Source organism: Aphelocoma coerulescens, chromosome 4A (genome assembly GCF_041296385.1).
Source record: "Aphelocoma coerulescens isolate FSJ_1873_10779 chromosome 4A, UR_Acoe_1.0, whole genome shotgun sequence".
NCBI lineage: Eukaryota > Metazoa > Chordata > Aves > Passeriformes > Corvidae > Aphelocoma > Aphelocoma coerulescens.
In genome coordinates this window covers 18,959,265-18,982,125 of record NC_091018.1, presented here as the reverse complement: position 1 = coordinate 18,982,125, position 22,861 = coordinate 18,959,265, and the positions used below count along the sequence as shown (strand labels likewise).

Sequence of the window (22,861 nt, the reverse complement as noted above, 5' to 3'; positions counted from 1 at the left end):
CATCAGCAAATAGAGATTTTTACTGTTCCTTCAAGCCAACAGAACCTGCTGGTGGGATTTGTGTTAGTTTGGGGTACACTAGTTGACAAAACTCCCAACTGAGTGTTCATCATGAACCTTGTCAGCTCTCTTCTGTAGTTGTATTCCATCTTTAGAAGGGGGAACAGAGTATCTGCTTCCTGTTGGTCAAGGATTTGGGTCATTTTTGTACAGCTGATGGAGAAGAGCTGCAGTTGGTTGTATAAGCACCATGAGTGGGCATCACTGTGGGGTTAAAATAAGTTAGAGTCCTGCTTCTTTCCTATGGCTGCCTGTGCCATCACGCCCTTATCAGGAAGAGGGGCAGAAATGCTCAGAGTGCTGTTTTAAGCCTGTTAAAACCTGTTTATTGTGTGCCTGTTATGGTCTCTCCATGGGTTCTATGAAGGGATTAACCTGGTGCCTCCATCAGAAATGCAGTTTAGTCAGCAGAAGGACTTCCAGTATGAACTTCATGCTGGACCTGGCACATGCCTGGGCCATGTGGAAATCAGTGGGATGTCTGGAAATCCATATTTTACCAACTGGATGTCAAATCCTGTCCTAGAGATCCCTGGATGGGAACCCAGACACAGCTGTTGTGATTTTCAAAGATATCTGAGCCCTGGAGTTTGCAGTCAAGGAAATGCAGCCAGTCTGGTTTTTATGAAGAAGGAATTTTTTAAATTTATTTTTTTTATTTTTCAAAATAGTTAAATCTATATTTTGATTTCAAATGTATCGAAGAACTTAATTTTGTAAGATCAAAGAAAACACCAGAAGAGACTCTAAAATCCTACAGGTACCCATGTCATGCCTCCATTCCTATTAAAGTTTTATCTAATGGCGAGACGAAAGCTCCTTCCTCTGGCAGTGAGTGACTTTTTTTCAGTGCATCCTCAAGTGCTCAGCAGCCTGAGTCATTTCAGACCAGACAGCTACATTCCCTTAGGGATACTGGTTTACAGTCTCGTTCTAGTAATAACTCTTCCAGCATCCATCAGATTTGCAGGCCCAAAAGAAGCTCCTACAAATCCTTTAAGGTGCTTTTAAAACCTTAGATAGATAGGATCCTGTAAATTACAGACAAAGCCTGAAAGTAATTTTGGGTGGGATAGGGAAGGGCTTTTTGTGAATTATTAACAAGACCACGTAACCCTTCTCTGCCATGTCTAAATTTGGATTTAATGTATTTTTGGTTGGTAGCAGCCATGTAAAAGCAAGCAGTGGTATTTGGTGCAGTGTTTAATCTCAGCTGCCGCTAGGTCTGTCCCCTAATAAACCACTGATGATCTAACAATGCATATTTGTTATGCTTGCTAGATTTATCAAGGCTACTTTTAGTGGAGACTATTCAGGACAAGATTTTGATTATTTTTCAGGCATGAGGCAGAAGGCACTTTGTGGATGAATGTTGATGTCCTCTTGGCAGGGAATGACACACTGAAGTAGTAGCTAGGTCTGTAAAGACAAAGGGGAAGCTGGCAAATTTATGAAATAATGGGGGTGGTCAAATGAATTTACTGTTCTGAAGCTCTTGGAAAGCTTAGCTGCATCTTCAAGTACCTAAATATTTTTATAACTCAACCTCTTTTAACCCCTGGCTCATGTGATTGTATGTATTTGCTGATGGCTGACTTGCTTACTTTGTGGAAATACTGGCAATATTTAAAATAAGCATAAATACGACATCAAAATAAGGCAGAATGTTTTAAGAATGAGCTGTCATGGGAGGGCTAATGGAAGCAATTATTAATGGTTTGCATGATCCATGGGGGAAGAGCACAGAGCCTGTTTCCTGGTAGTTACTGTAGAATCTCCTTCCTTCCTCAAGGGGAGAGTTACGTCTGCTCGTCCGACAACTTCTTCAAGAAGGTGGAGTACACCAAGAATGTCAACCCCAACTGGTCAGTGAACGTGAAGACCTCTGCCAACCAGAAAGCACCTCAGTCCCTGGCCAGCAGCAACAGCGCCCAGGCCAAGGAGAACAAGGATTTCGTGCGCCCCAAGCTGGTGACCATCATCCGCAGCGGGGTGAAGCCCCGCAAGGCCGTGCGGGTGCTCCTCAACAAGAAGACTGCCCACTCCTTCGAGCAAGTCCTCACTGACATCACTGAAGCTATCAAACTGGAGACAGGGGTGGTCAAAAAGCTGTACACCTTGGATGGGAAGCAGGTAGGAGGTTTTACAGATGTTCCGTCTTTTTCTTCCTCTTATCGTGCGGCTTTGCTGACTCAGACCAATTCTTGAAGCCTAAAATTAAGCTGAGATGATTGCTGCCATCTGTTCTCTTAGAAGTGTGGCTTCTCATGCCAGTGGTTAGGTTACTAAATTTTCCCTGATATTAATACCAAGTGAAGAATGTAGCCGTGGGTCTGGGTGGAACAGATGCTCGCCCTGCACGCCGGCGTGCGGTGCGTGTCTTCTGGGCCAGCTAAATAAATAACAGGGGGAGTTGGGCTCGCTGCCACCAGCTGATCTGGCTCTGGAGTAACTGGAAGAACTCTCCAGCTTTGGCTTTGCTCAGTGAAAACGTGTTGCTTGACTTTCCCTGCCCTCTGATGAAGGCTTGCTAAGATAAAGTGATTGATCCAAGCGTGCTCTTCAGGCCAGCTGCAGAGTGAGCAGGGAAAGCGTGGAACTGTGGTGCAATTCCCTGACTAAATGCACGAGGAGGTAACATGCAGAAAGAGTCAGAAATATTTAGCAGGTCATCATAATGTGCTTCATGTCTACATGTTGCTGGAACTGAGGGAAACATCTGTCTCTTGTTAGCAGCTACACAGCAATGAGCCATTTCAGATTGCTGTATCTATGAAAAGCCTTAAAGGAATGTGAGGGATCATTTTTAGAGCTGGGGAGAGCTGGATTCTTCAAGGACAATTCTGAGCTTGATTTAACATTTCTGTTTACTGTAATTGAGGAACAATCTTATTTTCGTCACTATTTTTCCTGCTCCAGATTCTGGAGTGAGGCAGCACAGCTCTTGTGTGGGTTTGGACGCTGGCTGTTCTAGGGATTGATGGTTTTGCTTTAAATTAACTCTGTCCTGTCTCTGGAGAAAATTATTTAAATACTGGCTCTGTCCAAGAACATGCAGATTTTACATATAAAAATGTTTGTCCCAAATGCAGGTCCCTACAGTGTCCTGCACAGTCCAGGTGTAGTGCCTGGGTGCTGAGAGCAGCCTGACAGTCTGGTGGCCCTGCCCATGGCAGGGGGCTGCAACTGGATGATCTTTAATGTCCCTTCCAACCCAAACCATCCTGTGATTCTTGCTTTGTCCCATCCTCCGTGTCCTGCACATTAGTTACTGTCTGGTTCCAGCTTCAGATACACAAAAAATCCCATCTGTCTGCCAAAGCTTTCCTTTCCACTTGTCTCAACTCAGCACTTTTCCTTCCTAAGGTGCATGGTTTGAACATGAGAGGGTGACTGTCCAGCTGCACTCTCCATAGCCACAGTAACCTGTGATACAAGGAGCATTGTGCTGGAAACCTTGGGAGAGACCAGGGGAAGAGGAAGGAGAGAGTCAGGTGACCTGTGCTCCCTGAGGTGGTCACACATGGGCACAGGACCATGCCCTTTGGATCACAGCAGCTTTGCAGAGGGTTTAACAATTCCATCTGGCCTGAGAGCAGCTCCCTGCTCATGCTGATGCACAGAGTGCTGTTGTTCTCCCAGCTGGGAATGAGGAGCTTCATCTGAGCCTGTGAGTGGCCTCAGTTCTTTGAGAGCTGCTGGCAGTTTGGAGGTGAGATGTTGCTTTGGATGGTGCAGAAACAGGATGCTCCATGAGCTTCCATCAAACTGCTCTCTTCTCCCCCTTTTAGCTGTTTACAGGAGCAAGTGGTGATTCCTCTGGCTGGAGAGCAAGACAGGATCAGCCCTGATATGACATTTAACTTGTTTCTCTGGCTTTATAATTCACCATTTTATGCAGTGAGATATTTCATTGCACGCTGGAGGCACTGCTGGGAGTTTGTGTGGGCAAACGTGCACCCAGTATTGCAGTCCTTGGAAACAGCAAGACTGTGATTTGGCAATAATGGGATGTTTGATATTTATTTGCATCATCAATTACTGTTGAAGCTTCCTGAAGAGCACACCTGGTTCACCAAAGCTTTGTGTGTAGTGGAAGGTTCCCTTCCATGCTTGTTTTTCACTATAGATGTCTGTTCTTAGTGTGCAAGTCAGAGCTGGAAGCTTCTGCTGTGGGTGCAGTGCTGGCTGTTCAGGGTTTCCATGACATACTGCTCCATAAAATCTGACCTCCTGACATGACATTAGGGGGTTTTGCATGTCTGATGCTGACATTAGAAAGAGATTACTGAGTGCGTAATTCTGACAAACAGCACTTTATTTTCAGGAGGAAATATTCATGCAAAAACGCAAGCTGCTCAAAGCTGAAATACTGACAAGAATCCTGACAGCCTGTCTCTTTGAGTGCCATCAGAGGCACATTGCTCCCTCTGTTGTGAAATGATAAAATTTACAAAAGGAATGTACAAAGGAAAATCATCCTTCCTCAGTCCACGAGCTGGAACTTAATGAGGGGAGATGATTATTTTATTTATAGGCATTTCCATAGTGCTCATCAGTGGAGTAATCAAGATGCTTTAGAAGTACAGACAGTGGTGGCAATGACAGGGTGGTGTGTGAATAATTACATTTCTGTGCACTGCAGACCTGCTGCAGTTGGAGTGAGAAAGCAGCTAATTGAGAGCTGGTGGGCTGGATTTGAATAAATGTAGCACTTGAAACAATAGTGGGGTTAGGTTATTTTAATGAATTTTTGTTTCTTTTTATGTCTTGGGTTGGCTGGAGAAATATGGCCCTTGAAGCTGCTAAATGAGCATCTTGTGTTTAAGTAGTATATTTAACTTGCACATATTTCTAATGTCTGTACTCAGGCTCCTTCTCTCCCTGGAGCATCTCATTACCTCTTGGTGCACACCATGGAGCTCAAGAGGTTTTTCAGGTAGTTGACCAAAAATGGGTTGTGATGGGCGATCACAACAGAGATTTGACTTTGGAACTTCCATGGCTGTACAGGAAGTGGTGTAGGTCAAAGGATTCAGTGCATTGAACAAATGCTATGATGGGCCAAATCCAGCACTTTGTTCCACAGCTACAACTGCTGTCGTGTTGAGATGTGTAATACATGTAATTAAAATATACACATTCAGGATTTAATTTGGTCAGGCCTGTGAATCACGCTGGAAAACAGTTATTTTGGTAGATTCTTCCTCCTTTTTTAAACTCTTAGTTCTACCCAGTGTCCCAAACAAGTCTGGATTCCTGGCAGCACTGGCTACTTGATAAACACACGACGACAGATCCTGCCTCGCGTCGTTAGCAAACCAAATTAGAAAGCAGAATTTGAGACCGTGGATGAAGTTGCATTTGGATATTCTGAATGCAGTAAGCTGAGCTAGACTCTGCAAATGTTGCATAGATTTACTGTCCTGCTCGTGCCTGAGCTTCCTTCTCACCGTGGTGCACAATGGGTCGGTGCTCTCTGGGATAGGGGAGGCTGCTCCATCGCTGGCAGCCCAGCACAGCTCCTTTCAGCACCTTGCTTTGCAGGTGGGGTTTGCCTGCATTCCTTCCTGCTTTTGAGTGAAAGCTGCTGTCTTCTGTGCACACTGAACTTCTCTTTTTCTGCCCTGCTTTTTATTCCAAGGTCTGTGAGTTGTTCAGCCAAGTGCCTGAAGAGATGTAATGAGAAATATCACTCTTTTTTTTTTTTTGGTCATTGAGTTGGGTGATACTCTGGCATAACCAGAAATTCATCAGACATGTTCAGTTGTACTTTAGCATTAAATTTTAGCGCTTTTTTGGTATAGAATTCCTCCTCCTTTTTCTTCAGCTGTTTAGCTAAACACCCCATTGTGTGACGCAGCAATTATCATCACCACAAATAAGCAGAATAGGTGCTGTTCAGAGCAGGGAGAGCTTGTATGCTTCAGTTCCCCATAAATGGAGATATTCTGGTCAACAAGCAGGGAACAGATTGTGGTTTTAGCCACGATAACATGCAGTGATCTCCTCTGGCCTTTGAAATCTTCAAACACGGGGAGAAGTCACCCATGCTCTGCTCATTGGCTGTTCCCTTGCCCAGACACAGTGCTGCTGCTCCATCTGAGTGTTAGCTGTCTCATCAGATGAAATTACATCCATTTCCATATGTCAGGGCACTTGTGACTGTGCTCCCAAAAGAGTTCCCAGTCTTAATAAAATGGTCCCCTCTAGCAGCCTTTGCTTTGATAAGGATATCGAGTGGCAGGTGATGAGTGGAGTTCATTCCCTGTTTGCAGAGCTGATGCCAGTGCCCCGGGGGCCAGCCCACCTCTCCTGGCCAGGCAAGAAGTTGCCATTTCATTTCATTTCAGGTTTCCTGCACTGAGGAAGGGCAGCAGCCATGGAGGGAGAAGCAGGATGACTAAGCTTACAGCAAGTTTAAAGTTGGGACTTTGTGATCAAAGTCAATGAAATAGGTTGATAAAGCATCTCCTAAATACTGCACTGGAGAAACCAAACAAACTTTGGAGCTGCTGCACTGATTTTAAGCTGGTATTTGGAAAAAAAAAAAAAAGTAAAAAATTAATTGCTCAAGTGTTAATAGTGGACCAAACTTTTCCAAGATAGTGTAGATCTATTGATTGTATTAATGAAACTGTATCAATGGGACATAGGACAAGGTTTGTACTGAAATACTAAAATTCCTCCAACATCTGTAATCTGTGATTGGTGCTCAGGAAGAAGGTGACACCTGTGGGACTGTACCCAGTAGCATCTGCAAGGCTGGAAGATCAGAGGGAAGCTGTTCCCTCCAGAGCCCAGGCAAAGGTACCTCACACCCTGAGGCACGAGGTTCAAGGTTATGAAGTGAGCAAATTGCTTTGGGTTATTGCACACGTTGAGGGGAAGGATGTCAGAACTCCTCATCCTTCTAAGTTGTTGGTTGCCCTTTGGGATACTGAAAAACTGCATTGAAGTGACCCCAGAAAAGCAGTTCCATGCACTCATACAAAGCTGGGGCCCAAAGGAAGTGTAAGAGCAGGAGAGAAGTGCAAGTGTGTTCTGTATCCCACCTTCTGCTAAAGCTCCTGCAGCAGCCAGTGCAAAGGGGAGCAGCGAGTCCCACCGTCCCTCTCTGCTGCACAGAGCTGCAACAACAAACCTGGATCTGGTTTGTGTCTGTTCCTCAGCCCTTTCCTCTCAGAGCTTCTTGCTCGCTGCTGAGATTTGCCAGGCCCCGCATAAATCTCCCATTTTAATAGTGAGAGGACAGGTCTGGGTTCGCAGAGGAATCGAGCAGGCAGGATCCCTGCCCACAGCCACCTCCCCATCACTCAGGATGGGGATTAGCTCCCAGCCTCACTCCTCCCCAGTGCTGTTGCAGATGCTCTGGCTTAGGGTGCTTGCGTGAGATGACTCCTCTGCAGCAGCCATGTGTCATGCAAGGAGGATTAGTAATAATGTATGGACTGGAGAACTTCTGAACCCAAGTCACTTAGAGAGCCAGACAACACAGCCTAGTTCTCTATCTTCAGGGAGCTCTTAGTCTAAGCTGGAGGTTCAGCACTGCCTGATTCATGCAGTGACTAGACTCTAACACAGACAAAACCAATTAGTCCGCAGGTATCCCACAAGGATTTTAGCGCTCGCTCGAATGAATAAGCCGAGCTTCCACGAGTGTGTATCTGAGTACTTAGGATAAAATATTCAGAAGACTTTCCGAGATGTTATTCAGAAACCTTATGCTTATTAATTTCTGTTTCCTCGGGTCTGTGGGCCACAGAATCTGGGTGAAGAGGAACACTGTGAATCCTGATTCCTGTGCTTCTTAAAGCAGACACAGGCTGATCTCAGCAGCTGAAGGCTTAATCAAACCTGTTCTCCTGTGAGCATGGTACTGACCTGGTTACCACTGGTGTGGTCTCCAGCCACTCCCCAAGATAGGTAGTGATGGAACAGGGGAAAATGGATTTAAACTGTCAGAGGGCAGACTTAAATTAGATATTGGGAAGAAATTCTTCCCTGTGAGGGTGGTGAGGCCCTGGCACAGGGTGTCCAGAGAAGCTGTGGCTGCCTCTGGATCCCTGGAAGTGTCCAAGGCCAGGTTGGACAGGGCTTGGAGCAACCTGGGATAGTGGAAGGTGTCCCTGCCCACAGCAGGGAAATGGAGTGAGATGTTTTTTAAGAGCCCTTTCAACATAAAGCATTCTATAATTCTGTGTGTAGAGCAAAGGGAGACAGTGGAGGAGAACATCAGCTTGCAGACTTTGCTGGATGTTTTGCCATTGCTTTGCCTCTCAGGTTCTGGAGGAGGTGTCATCCTCCTGCCTGCCATCCAGAGGGCTTTGGTGCTGTGTACTCATTGGCACGTTGCTGTTATGCAGATCCTGGCTGTGGTAAAAAATACTGGTAAATCCATTTTTCTCTCAAGGCAGTGAGGCTCCCAGTCCACAAGCAGGCTCCAGAGTTGTGCTGCTGTTTGCTGGAAATGGTTGATTTTAGAGCCATGTACTGACCACGCTCCACATGAACACCTGCTCCTTGTGTCACAGATGGCAGGCTGTCAAAATTATTGAAAGATGCAGTCAGACCTGACCTGGTGACCTAGAAGTACGTGGCCCCTATTACTGCATCCTGGTGCTATTCACACCCCGAAAGGGACGTAGGCTAAAAATTCGATCCTCAGTAGCATCTTTATTTTAGCAGTTCTCTCTGTCATACAGAGTGACATGTTCCCTTTTCACTCTGAATCCCAAGAGAGAAGAGGATTATTCACTGTAGTGCCAGAGGGTTTATCCTGGAATAAATGGGCTGAAAATGAGCAAGGGAAATAAGGCTGAATATCTGGAGCTGTGGACAGGCCAAGAAAGCCCTGTTGTTTTTTCCATTGTGAGTTTGTGTCGCTATATTAAACTCAAGTTTCTGGTTCCTTTTTGATGCTTGGGCAGCAATCCCACCAGTGTGAATGAGAGTCCCTCCTGCTCTGAGAGGGAGAAGGTAACACTTAAAATATTCTGAGCAAGCATCTACCTCAGGGTGTGGACTCTTGTGAATGTCTTATTTTGATCACCTGGAATAATCCAATATGTGAATTTGCCCTGTTTTTAGTGGGGAAATGTCTTGCTTATTCTGGTGTGCCAGTGTCCTTAGTGTTAGGCTGTGAGTGGCATCACATATATTATTTTTGCTCACCTCTCCCTACCTGCAGTAGGTCACAGAGTGAGCAAATACCCCCTGGATTCCCTCAGGGGGACACACCTTGAGAATCTCATGGTGGTTGGTGCCATGTTCCACATCTTGGGCCAAGTTCACATTTTCTTCTTGTCTGCCTGGAACCCCTTCCCTTCCCTTCCCTTCCCTTCCCTTCCCTTCCCTTCCCTTCCCTTCCCTTCCCTTCCCTTCCCTTCCCTTCCCTTCCCTTCCCTTCCCTTCCCTTCCCTTCCCTTCCCTTCCCTTCCCTTCCCTTCCCTTCCCTTCCCTTCCCTTCCCTTCCCTTCCCTTCCCTTCCCTTCCCTTCCCTTCCCTTCCCTTCCCTTCCCTTCCCTTCCCTTCCCCCAAAAAGCTGTTTTCACTCATAGGAGGTAAGTTATGGCATGGCTCACACTTCTCTCTGGGAAAAGCCTGCACTAGGTGTGAATAAAGGCAACCAACCAGGTAACAGAGGCTGGCAAGAAATGGAGGGAAAGAGCTGTCAGCCAGCACAACAGCATTTCCTCCTTTCTTGGCTCTGAAAATGCACGGGGGGCTGAACCAGTGGTTATTCATTTTTGTGTGTCTTGATGGAGCTTAAATATTAAGGAAATTAATCCGTGCTGCAAAGGGCCCTGTGAGTGTGAGAGGTTGTCAAAGCCTCCTCACCCCATCTTTTGACCATGATGCCAGTGACAACAAAGGTGTTTGTCTGGGTCAGTAAGGGAAGGAGTGAGAGCCTTGCTCACGTGCAGAGGATGCAGCCTCCATCCACCCTCAGCTCCGCCAGGAGTGACAAAAGATACACAGAAATGTGTGTCATACCAGTGTGTCTAAAGGAGTTGAGGAGAAAAAAAAAAAGTTGGATGCAATCCCTGGAGCTTTTCAGAGCTGGTTAAGGTAGGCCTGCATGTGTGGGGAGGTGCAGAGAGGAGCTGGGAGAGCTGAGGGCTGTCCCAGTGCTCCTCAGGCTGCGGCAAATCGATTAAAACAGAGCTGGAACTGCAGCTCTGCTCCTGGAGATTTGCTCAGGCTGAATAGGGAGGAATAAGCAGGGCTAATAACCAGAGCATTCACTGCTCCGAGCCACAGGCACACCCTGTCCCCTGTGAATGTGCAGCCAGACCTTGCTGAATGTTACACAGGGATAGACAATAATAATCTATACTCTTAGACCTAGTTCTAGTTCCCTGGTTAACAGCAGGCACTGTGTGTGTGAGTAAACATGATTTTATATGTATAAATACATTTTACTAAGTGTTGTAAAACACAGCTCTGCAGCTCAATTTGCTGTCTAAGCAATCTAAACTCTTCCTTCAGTTAAAGAATCCCAGGGACTATTGTGCTCTGATATCCTCGAGCCATGTTCTTGTTTTTGCTTCCCTCACCCTAATAAACCAAAACCAAAGGAATCTCACTGCAGTCTTTCACTGCACTTTGAAAATGTTTGCTTACTTTTAAATTATTCTATGAGATAAATGCAGATCTCATTGTTATTAACAGTTTTAAAATGATCCACATAATCTGAAATAAGTAGGAAATTAGCGTGTATTAGCTCATGGTGCTTTTCTATTTTTTTTATCTTGAAAAATACTTTCAGAACAAGGATTTTTCAGCTAGAGTGGGTGTAAGATCTATCCTTCCTTTTACTGTTTCTTTTTTTCTCTTTTTTTTTTTCCTTTTTCCCAAATGGGGGATTTAGTTATGAGCAAAAACCAGACATGGGGAAGATGAGATAATATGCACCACTCATTAGCAGGATTTTTCCAGGGGATTTTGCTCCAGTCAGAACTGGCATGAGAGGTCAGTCCTGCCAGTCCTCCAGGTCTGAGCTCTGTTATCTGGAGGACAATGAGCTCAAGGAGCTTTATTGGCTCCACAGGAATAATTATGCAGCCCCTGAGCCTGCAGGGCAGCAGGGGAGAGCAGGACTCGGGCTCCTTCCTCACTCCCTGCCCTCGCCATCTGCTCTGTGCTCAGTCCCCTGGGGCTGCAGGACCCACAGCTCTGGTCCTGGGGCCGTGGACATCGATCCCTGGCTGTGGCAGGGAAGTCCAAGCCCCCACCTGAAGCACCTCCCTGTGCTCCTGGGGGAGCAGCTTATGGCTGCAGGTGTTGGGTTTTCTGTCTTTATTCAGGTTCTCTGAGCAGGGAACTGAAATGGGTCCAGGAAAGCATCTCGTGTGTGCACTCTTCTGTGAGTGAAAGCAGCATTTCCTCAAGTTATTGCTGTGCCCCTGCACTCTTGACATCATCTTTGTGCCCTTCCTGACTCCCTCATGCTCAAAATAGTGCTGAAAGAGGAGCAGAGTGGGACTAATGGTACCTGCTCTCCTCTGTATGTCTGGCGGTAAAAATACTCCAGGAAACTCAGCTTCTGTGCTAGATAAATCAACTGAAAGATAAAACCATGAAAAAACATGGTATAACATGCAAAAACCCCTTTCAACTTGACCTGTTAGTATAGAATAATAAAACCATGGATGGAGGAGAGCCAGCGGACATTTGGACTTCAGAATTCATGAGGAAAGAAAGGCTCCTCCAAGAACCTGTGAAGGAACCTGAAGCAGTGATAAGAAGTGAAAATATTATCACAGATTTGAAACAGGTTTAGAAGAAGAAACCAGGGTAGGAATAACTTCTTACCAGAGTAAAAATGAAATATCAAGAAACAAGTGGTATTTGCTATCTTCTTGAGTGATCTGGAGGTGGAAGCACTTGGTGAAGATGATGAAAGGACTGTTTGAATTTAAAAAGTTGGGGGACTGAGATGAACAGGCAGTGTAATGGATGATCGTAAGTTCAAAGCAGCACAGGTGGAAATTACTCTTATATTTATCTTTTCAAACTAAAAATAACTATTCTGGAGAGAGGATTGTCTTGCTGAGGCAGGCTAGTAAATAATATCTTAGCAGAGAATCAAAACAGCACGCTAAAGCATATGGCATCCATTCGAAACTCACAGGGAAAGGAGCAGCTTTTTAAAATACTGTTATATTCCATTTATCTTTCCACTTCACCTCTCCATGTTCTCAGATGTGTCTCAGTGTATGGAAGGAAATAAAGAGCTGCTCGAGTGGCTGTGCTGTGCTCCTGTCTTCTCCTGAAGCAGCCAGCAGGGCTGGGGTACTTGTGTCCCTGCAGTGTTTGGGAACTGGGGCTCTGGTGAGGTTACAAATGGTCAGAGCCTGTTCACTCTGGAGTGGTGAATCACCCCCTGCTTGCTGTATTTTTGTGCCTGCAACTTTGAACCTGGGAGTTTGCCTGTGGCTGGGCTATGGAGGTGACCTGGCACCCAGGTTCACTTCCTTTGGAGACCCAGAGTTTCCAGTTATGTGAAGATGTTGAGAGAAGCTGTAGCTCTGCGTGTGGGGAATACCCAGAATTTCTACAGCCAGGTGACACATCTTATCCCACTGCATGGCATGGCATGGCACAGCCTTTCTGTAAATAAAGGGGTCTTATAACAAAGATGGGGACACATTTTTACCTGGGACGAGGTGTAATGGTTTTAAACTAAAAGAGGGTAGATTTAGATCAGATAAAAGGAAGAAGTTTTTTACAACAAAGGTAGTGAGGCCCTGGCACAGGTTGCCCAGAGAAGCTGTGGCTGCCCCATCCCTGGAAGTGTCCAAGGCCAGGTTGGACAAGGCTTGGAGCAACCTGGGACAGTGGAAGGTGTCCCTGCTCATTGCAGAGGAGTTGCATGAGATGCCCTTTAAAGGTCCCCTCCAACACAAACTGTTCTATGATTTTGTGGTGGAGCATTTGAAATGGGTTTTTCAAAACTGCATGGAGTGATCCTGCTCTTTACATGAGGGACATAAAATTTAGTGCTTGTAAATGTCTTGCTCTTGATGAGTATGGACCTGTTCATTCTTCAGTCAGATGTGCTGTAAAGCCACTGACTCAGTGTTTGTAACTTCTCTCAGCCACTTCAATATGTAACTTGTGCACTGTTTTTATCTACCAGATAGTATCACTGGAGTGGAGAGAAAAATCTGCCCCTCACTTTTCTCCACACCACCACCCAGTGTTAACAGGAACTCGTAAAATATTTTAATAATGGCAAAAAGGGAAAATCCAGTGCAGCCATTTCAACTTGGTCAAGAGTTTTTAACTTGGCAGATAAATTATTTGGGGAGAAATGCTGAGAAGCAGTTGCAGACAAGCAAAAAATCTGTGTGAAACCCTAAACCTGAGCAGCCTTCCATCACGGAGCTCAGTTTTAGCCCATCAGGAACTAAACTTCCCTTTCTCAAATGTGCAGATATCAGGAACCTTATCAACTGCTGGCAGGCTGCAGGATTACATGTAAATGAAGTGTATCAAAGAGTTGAGTTAGGTAGCCAACATTAGGATCTAAGAACGTTATTCTTGCCTACTTGAAAGCCCTTCATAATGGATTAGAAACAAGAACTTACATCTCTTAATACCAGCTGAAATTTGAAGCATCTCTTTTGCTTCTAGTGAATTTTAATATTTTCAGAGTAAATGGTACTGGGGATTTCCTTCATTTTAGACAACCCTGGTAACGGAGGTTTGCAAAATGATGTGTTCATTTCACAATTGAAATGAAAGCCATAAGGCTGAATTTTGTACAAGAGACTCGGTAGAGTTGTTGGCAAATGTTATTTTTAGCACTGTAGAGCGACAGAGATCTTTACAGTCTTGGCATTTCTTGCAGTTTTAAAATGGAGAACAGCTCTTGAAATGTCTGCTTTTCCTTGAATTTTCATCCATATCATGAGCTTCTTCATAAAGCTTTTGCACTGCTCTTGGCAGCAGGTAGTGATTTAGTGCCAAGCAGTGTAGAACTGCTCCATTTTTACTGTTTCTGCAGAAGCCTCAGGCTTACAAAAAGGAGAAGCTGGGAAAAATGGCATCTGACCCTAACATTCATTGTTTGGGTTGTTTCCAGTTGCATGTGTTCACTGTAGTGTAAAATGGACAGCAGACAAGGAAAAATAAAGTTGGGCCAAAAGTGCACTGAGCACTCTTTTACAGATCTCATAATGAGTGAAAACCAACTTGTTTTTTTCTTCTAAGCACACTCACAAAGACCTCCTTTCTCTCAAAAGCAGAAGAAGGTAATTGCCACAGGAAATATCTGATGTCACAGATGAGTGGCAGTGTGCTGCAGGTATTCAAGAGTGGGTCTCGGGGCTCCTGGCATGAATCCAACTGCACTGTGTGACCAGGAGCAAGGCAATTAATTTGGTGTTCTCAGACAGGGCTGCTGTGGCACATTTAAACTCTCAGGGAGCTGAAATGAATTTGTCAATTTGTCTTCAATGTCCAGGTTGGAAGAGTTTTCACGGATCTCTGTCTTAGCTGCCTTTAGGTAAAGCAGGACTCTCTTGTAAGGCTGCTGAGAGCTGGGGGGAGCTATGGCTCAGGGATGGTGCCAGCCAGGGTTTCTCAATCCTCCCTAAATTCTGCAGGAAGAATGTCTATTGCCCATCCCTAAACAGTGCTGTACAATCGGTGACGAGCAGAGCACACTTTGAATGGTCATTTATCTCCCCATTTTCCCTCCTCCCATTTTATTCACTCCCTGCCTGTGTGCATGGGGATTTGCCTGTTTGCTTTGCTTTCCTTGCCATACTGTTTCAATTACCAGACAATCCTTTTTCACCTCCACTTGACTTACACGTGGGTGTGACTTACAGCTGGGACGATGCAGTCATTCTGGCAGCTGCATTGTGGGCCACCTTCTGCTGCTTTTGGGACCACCAGCTAAGGCTGATGAAGAGTAGAAGTCTCAACAGCATCCTAACAGACTGAATGTCCCCTCTTTTCATTGCACCCAAAGCTTTCAGAGTACCTGGGCTTAGTTCTGCAAGGCTCTGGCTTCTAAAACAAAATAAGCATCCGGGTTCTGCCCCCTCAGCGGGTGAGATCCATTGAGGGCGATCTCTGGTGCCATATTTAGGCAGGAGACAAAGCTGAGATTGATTCAGTCCCAACCTTCACATGTGCTTCCTTTCCAGAAGTCATGCTTTCACTTCTTTCCTGCAGCCTGGCAGCTGCAAGGGCTGGTTGCTTGGTGACGCTCTCAGCAGCACAAAGAGCTCTCAGCTGGGAGGCCGGGGCTGTCCGCCACAAACAGCTGGCAGAATTTTATTTGTCTTTCTCTTGTTCCTGGTAATTACAAGGACCTGAATCAAAGTCAACAAATATCTGCTGGGAGCACCAGCAGATACTATTTATGGCTTCTTTAGCATGTACCTTTTTCTTCCCGAGTCAGGGAAGTGACAGCGTGTGCCAGAAGTGGCCTGATATTTCAGAAATGCAGGAATGAAATTAAAAGGTGTGATTTCCACTGCTGGTTCAGGCAGGCTTTTACCAGGTTCCGTATAAAAGCAACATGTGAGACAGGGATTTGGATTTATGAATCACTGTTCCTTAATCCCGTGTGTGACTGCCTGTCTGCTCATTCTTTGTAATAATCCTCTGCTGTGCAGGTCACATCTATTAAATAGCTATGAATGACTCCTGCTCTGCCTCAGAAGAGCACACTGCTCCTCGGATTTTGTGAAAGATAAAACAATGAATAATGTATTTATTCTAGTCAGGTGTGAATGGCTTTTTGGTAATTTATTTATTCGAGGTGCTCTGTGGCAACCAAACAAGGAAACCCTGGCACTGAGTGTTTACAGTTCACTGATGAAATGCACACTAACACGGATAAGCTGATGAATGAATGTACTAAGGGTTTGCTGTTAAACTCGAGACCAGAAAGTGTTGCTGGCTTCTTCATTTTCTTCCCAGATCAAAAGCCCTGAGGTACCAAGAACTAAAACTACCTTTTGAGAGTTTGGGCTGCTGTTCTCCCAGGGCTAAAGTCAAGAATGATTGAGGAACGTGAACCGAAGTGGAAACGTACCTGCCTAACTGAGTGCTAAATGTAGCATGCAGAGCTGCTGAGGGAAAGGGCTGCGTTGGTGTGATCTTCTGACCTTATTGTAAGAATGAGGACTCTGAATTTTAGTGCCTCACACTCATGAGCTGTGATAGCAGGTGTGGTAGTGGACACTTGGGTGCCCTGCACCTTTTATTTATGCCCACATGCCTGCACAGGGCCTTATTACAGGAACCTTTTCAGTGAAGAAACAGCAGCCGGGGTGGAATTTGTTTCTTAAAAAACACATACTTAAGCTATAGTCTCTTTTTTGATCTGAAAACATTTTGTCACTCTTAATACAGGCAGTTCTGGCATAGTTTTCATCCCTGAGCTGGTGCTTCCCAGACACTTTTTGCAGGCATGGTATTTGCATGGATTTTGTTGATTCCAAATCTAGCAGTTTTTCTCACCGATTACTTTCCGGTGCTTCCGATGTAAATGTATCGAGACAATAATCGGGGCAATCCTGTAGCTCATGCTTTAGGGTTTACAGCGACTGCTGAAGGGATCAGGAAGGAATTTGCCTTCCCAGGCAGCATCGTGCAGAAAGATGTAAGTACATTTGTGAAGGAGGAGCTTCCCTGTCTGCTGAAACATCAGCTGTTAGCCCCTCACAGAGGCTGTGCACCAGCGAAGGATGAACTGATCCTCTGTGTCAAATCCTTATGTAAATGCAACAGCCTAATCCCCTTGCCCTAATAGGAATTTCACACCTTAATCCTCGCTGTGTTCAGGGGCAAAGACATTCCTACCAGGCAGTTTGACGAGTCCATCCTTTTTGAGGAAAATTACTCTGTGTAGGTTTGGGGTAGTAGGGAAACTGTAGTCTCAGATTTGTAGGGAAGACTGAAGCATGTCACTAGTACAAGAGAGGGGATTATGTTCCTAAATTGTCAGTGGATTTCAGAGGATTTGCCACACCAAATGAGACCATTAACCTACTGAGTCCTTCATTTTGCCCCTGGCTGACTTTGCTTTAGCTGGAAATGCTCCCTGGGCAATACAGTAGGGTCTGCAGGAGTGGGAGGAATAGGATTCCCTCCTGAGCCCTGCAGCAATCCAGGTTGTGCCCTGCAGCTTGACACGGCTCCCTGAGTCCTGGGCTTCCACTGCTCAGGTTGGAGGAAGTGTCCATCAGTGCAGGTGGTGTCATTCTGAATAAACCTGTAATTTACATTATTATGTAACCTCGAAGAAGCACTAAAAAGGCTGAAGTACGGCACTGGGCAGTGCCTTGAGCTCATCTTTTTCTACATAGGTATGCATTACTCTCTCAGGCATGGAGACTTACTTCTTGCCCAGCTGCAGAGCCTCATCCAAAGCTCACTGAAGTCTGTAGAACACTTCCACAGGCCATGACCTCAGTCTGATGGTCCAATGCCTTCCATGACAAGGGGAAGACCAGCACTGCTCCTGAATTGTCACCTCTGAATATAAGGATGAAAAGAAGGATATTCCCTGTGTTTCCCCTCACAGCAGGGAGCTACTTGCCTCACACACAGAGGCTCCTTTTCTCAGCCTCAGAAGGGCCACGTTTGTATCTCTTGTGTTCCTGGTTGTGGAAATAGTTTTGTGTGCCAATGAAGCACCTGGATGTGCTGCTATGGAGCATCATTCTGCTGTTTGCTCTGCCTCCTCAACCTGGGCAGGGTGGATCTCAGTCAGCTGGCATCAAGCACTACCCCAGAGCACGCTGTGTGCCCAGCTTTACAAGCAGCAGTGGTTAGCTGGCCATTTGGAAGAAACCTGTATAAATGTGTCCTGTTTTTTCCACTGCCAAAGCTTTTCCAGACCAGCCTTTTGTTTTACTTCATTTCTCGCTGCAGAAGCTTGTTACTCCCTGCCTGCTCTCTTGTTGTGGCTCCAGCCTCTCTGGGCTGCTCATTGTCTGCCCCGTTGTTACTCCACGCTGCACTTTGGACTTGCTTTTCACCGGTGCACGAATGAAGCTCTTCAACAGTCAGGCCTTTATCCCCATTCTCAGCAGAGTCCATTCTCCCACAGCAGCCCCTTGCAGCATTTGCATCCCAAATGCCAGCACTGACTCAAATCTGCTGCTATACAAACTAAGCCTTGATTTTATTTTTTCCACCCCCCCCCCCCCCCCCAGGCCAGCTGGCTCTAGAAAGTTTTGTTCTTTGTAACTCTAAATGCTTGTGTTGTTTTTAATTGAATTTGACTGTAGCTCACTTAAAGTTTGTGGCTTTTCCTTAGGAATGATATCACTGTCCCAGCCAGCTCCTGAGGAGCAAGGACTGGAAAAACCTACTTTATGACAAACTATAATTTAAGAGTCAGCAATGTCTGATGTAGCAAGAAATGCAATTCTGGAGGGGAAACCATTACCCAGTCATTTAAATGCTTCTGTCATTTGGAATAAACCCATCTGTAACAGCAAAGGTCACAGCATCCCCAAGAGCTACTTGCAGTTTGTATTGTTTTACTCGCCTCTAGCATGGAGTTAGTGACCTCTGTGCAGCTCTGTCCCCTCCTGCAGATGGCCCTGCCCTGGCTGGGTTCAGTTTTTGTGATGTTAAGGAACCCCTGAGAAATCCAGAGGCAGCTGTGGCAGTAATCAAGTCTCTGGGTGGATCCCCTGCAAATGCAGCCTTTTCTAATGGTTTTGATAATTGCATGTAATTTTTTTTTCAGCCTGACTAAAGCAATTCTGATATTTTCTGGTTTTGATGCCCTGCATCAGCATTTTCTTGTACTAAAGGTGCCTGAGCAGAGCCTGTTCTCTGTTGCCCAGTGCTGTTTCAGCACTTTCTGCTTGTTCTCCCATAGAAGCAGTGCATCTTGTTGAATGCAGAAATGGGCACGGCTGGAGCTGCCTCAGCCTGATTTCAGATTTTAAATAAGATCTGTAAGAGAGAAAATATCTAAGCTTAGGGAGAGATTAAACTCTGTGACACTTTGCAGGGGGGGACCTCAGCCCAGGAACATCCGCAGTGCTCCTCTGTTCACATGCAGTGTGATAATTCAGCCACTAGCCAGGCATTAACAAACTCCCATATCAAACAGCTGGAGTCTGCCAGGGCCAGGCTAAAGCTTCCTACCTTGCCTGTCAGGTGGGAAGTTACACCAGAAGCAAGTGCAGATTAATCTAATGGAGATTGCAGGTGGTACCTGGCTGAGTGGGGGTGTTTGTGTTGCGTGGGTCACACTGCAGCAGCTACTCGGTGTAGCCGTGGAGAATGTGGCAAATGAATGCCATAAACATAAATAGCCTCAAGGTTTTTACTGTCTCCATCAGGCTGCAGCAGTAAGGGTAAAGAGGGGTGGTGAGCTGGATTCTCAGCATGTGCTCCTGGCCCTGCTCTCAGAATAAAGCAGTGTGAGCTCTGTCCTGGCAGGGGATCCATAGTGGTGTGTGCTGACAGCCATTCCCAGTGGAATTGTGCCCCTGGCATCCCTGGGACAGCAGATATTCCAACAGCCACTGCTGCTGCACCATTCTGTGGGGCCCAGAGCACATCCTGTGCCTGCCAGATGGTGCAGAGCAGGCCCTCACCCTGCCCTCACCACACTCTCATCTGCCTCAGCCATGTTCCCCTGGTCATTACACACCAGTAATGCTGGTGTCAGATCACAGGGGCTCTGACTGGTGTCATTTGGGGACCATGCCTCAATATTTGAACTGCTTCCCAAGCAGGAGAGCAACCTCTGTGCTGCTAACAAGGCTTCATGGAGATAGGAGGCTGCATGCTCAGCCACATCAATTACCAGTTAAGTGTATTTGTAACAACTAGGCATGATACTCGAGGTTTCTATCCCCTTTCTTCCTTTTAGCTGGGAGCAGGATGCTGAACTCAGTGGAGAGCTGTGAAAGAATGACTTGTGGGTAGCACCCATATAATTGATGGCACAGTGGTGGAGATGCTATTTCTGGTAGCACTCAAAACAAAGGTATTCCCAAAGCGCAGTGCAAGCAGGTCTAGACTTTGCAGAAATCCATTAGCAGGGCTGGTATGGGAGTTGTCTGGCTGTCACATTTTGGGATATGTTTGCAAGAGAACTGTTGGAAAAATAGACCCTTCTTGAAGTGGAATATCCCCAAAGCATGAATTTGAGATGCTGTAAAAGGGAAGGTCTGAGGTGCTATTTGCAGAGGGAGAACTCATATAAGCCTGGGACACTCTTTTAAAAACTGTGCAGATTTATTGACTTACACTGGCTGATAATCTGTTCCTAAAGCTGCTTTTAAAACCAAAGTAATGGAGTTCATACTGCTTTCCCTTGTCCTTCCTAACAGTGTTACTTCTGTCCCTTGTTTAAGTGCTAACAGTTTAAAAATGCATTTGGAAAGGGAGTACAGAGGATTTTGAGCATGATACTGTTAACAGAAGCATTGTTCTGCCAGTCTCAGAAATTACCCAGTTTTCTCTCAGGGCAAATCTGCCATTTTATCCACTTAGGCACCAGACAAAACAACCTTTACTATTTTCTCCCTGCCAGCATCCAAGGCAGCTCCAGGCACGAGGCTCAGTGTTTGTCCTCTTCGTGGCTGCAGAGGAAAAACAAAACGTGCAGAAGAAAAATCCCTCCTAATTTATCCAGCCCGAGCAGCTCAGGATAATTTCTAAGCGGCTGCATCCTTGTAGCAGAGTTCCCTCAGCAGAGGGGAGGTGAGGGCTGTGGGGCTGCCAGGGGCTGAGCACGCAGCATCTCGGTGGAGCTGGGCTCACAGCTCTCCCCAGCAGCCTGCCAGAGCCGGCAGCAGTGATGTAACCGAGCTCCCGGCACATCCTTTGTCTGAGGAATTGCCTCAGCCTGCTGGAAATGCTGAGCTGCTCGGGCTGTGGCTGAAGAGCTGCATTTCGCAGGGAAGGGCTCCAAGAAATAACTTCTCGTGCTTGCCTTAGAAGGGAGATTTTCCTCAGAGGTGTTTCCCTAATTCCCTTGTTTTCATTCTGTTTGTGCCATTGGCACGGGTCAGAGCTGGACTGTCAGCCACCCAAGCTCCTGCTGTCCAGAGCGTTCCCTCGCCCAGGACACGGCCCCTTTTCCTCTGCTGCATCACTGGAGGGTGAGACAAGCACCTTTGGAGACCCTACAGTGGCTCATTAATTCACAGGGATGTACTGAACAGACGGACTGGAGCAGCGAGGAATAGTGGGGTACAAATCTCATCTGAGAATCTGTAAGCAGAGCTGGACTTAATCAATCCAACCATTTGTCTGTTTAGCTGCAGAACACAAAACAATCTCCTGATTCCAGGTTTCCTCCACTCCTTTGGGGTCCTTAACACTCCTGAATTGTCAGACTTTTCTTTTACTCACTGAGCAGACATCTCACTTGGCTTCTCCACTGTGCAGGTGCCATTAGCAGGCACGAGTCATCGGTGTGGCAGCAAGTGACATGAACCTGGTCAGAGGGACTGAGGTAGGGATCCACTTAATGTGCTGAAAGAAAAATAGGAAAATGTCTGACTGGAGAGGATGAGGGCGTTATATGGAACTTCCAAACAGAAATGTGTGTAGCAAAGGGCTCAGTGTGCCTGCCCCAGAGCTGCCACCTGTAGCGGCAAGCGCTGCAAATTGAGGGCACGGCCCCAATCTGATTGTAAACTTGACACACTTGTAATCTAGCAAGAGTTTAATCCTATTAGTGGAGGTGCTTGTTTATTGCCCAGCTGGCCAGAGAGCCCCTGATTTTGTCTTCCTTTGCTGTCTGCGCTCACGTTGTGTTGGTGTAAATGACTGAACAAAGCCTGCGGCTGCTGGCAGTGGGGTCTGAGGAGAGCTCTGGTGGTGTGAGGTCTCCAGAGCCAGAGCAGATCGGAAGGGGAGCAAATACAGGGCTCTTCTGCCTTGCTGTGGTAGCACTGCTCTGCAGATAGCCCTGGTTCACCCGGGTCATTGCCAAGGTGCTGCACCAATTCACATTAGTGCGGTTGGCTGGCAGGTCAGCAACAGCAGCTTCTGTGTGCCTGTGGAGGGAGACAGGTAAGGAAAGAGACGTTTCTGCACACCCCAGTGGGCAGAGAATTAAAACATGCATCTGCACAGGTGAATGAATGGAAGGGTGCCCAGGGGATGTGCTGACCCCTTCTTGCAAAGAGAAATAAAATTGTTGTAGAAGACCAAATGCTCGGGTGCTCTAAATCCAGCATGGCCAGTGCACTAGACTGGAGAAGTTCATCTTCTTGTAGAGCTCCAGAGGGGCATCATAAGGTTGAAAAGTTCATTTGCTTAGTTATAAAGAGGTATCCAGTCTGATTATTATTTCAGCCTTATCACATTGGTTGCCTGCATTTGCTTGCTAGAGCAGATCCCAAATCTAAAGGGCCTTGGGTAAGGTGAGCACTTGTTCTGTCAGGGATTTGTCACTGGGGCCTCAGGACAGTGAGCAGTGCCATGTGCTTGGCATCTCTGTCTGTGGATCAGTGCTGCTCTAAGAATTAGTACTGGATGAATTATAACCAAGATACCAGATCTTGGAAGTTACAAAGAAACCCTCCCCAAAACCTGTAGGAGGCAAGTATCCAGTGCCTATTTGACCTACTATAGTGAATTTGGCCAGATTCTCCTCCCTCTTACTCCAGCTTTTATATAAAATTGGTGGACTGAAAATGAAGCTTAAGTAGGATTTGGCCCTCTAACACCAGTAATAAAATTCAGTTATGTGAAAGAACCAACATTTGCCTTATGGAGAGATGTTATAGTAATTCCTCTAGCTTTCTATCCCTCTCTTTCTCCCTAGAACAAGGAAGAATATGGG

At 46.1% G+C, this 22,861-nt stretch overlaps 1 protein-coding gene across 4 annotated transcripts in view; it reads left to right on the top strand.

The window, feature by feature from the left end:
- Nucleotides 1-22,861, top strand: part of DCX (doublecortin) — a 64,885-nt gene that overhangs the window by 7,928 nt on the left and 34,096 nt on the right. For all 4 annotated transcript variants that reach the window (XM_069015650.1, XM_069015649.1, XM_069015647.1 and 1 more), the window contains exon 2: nucleotides 1,853-2,193. In XM_069015650.1, coding sequence (XP_068871751.1) covers nucleotides 1,853-2,193 — 341 coding nt within the window. The remainder of the gene's footprint in view (nucleotides 1-1,852; nucleotides 2,194-22,861) is intronic.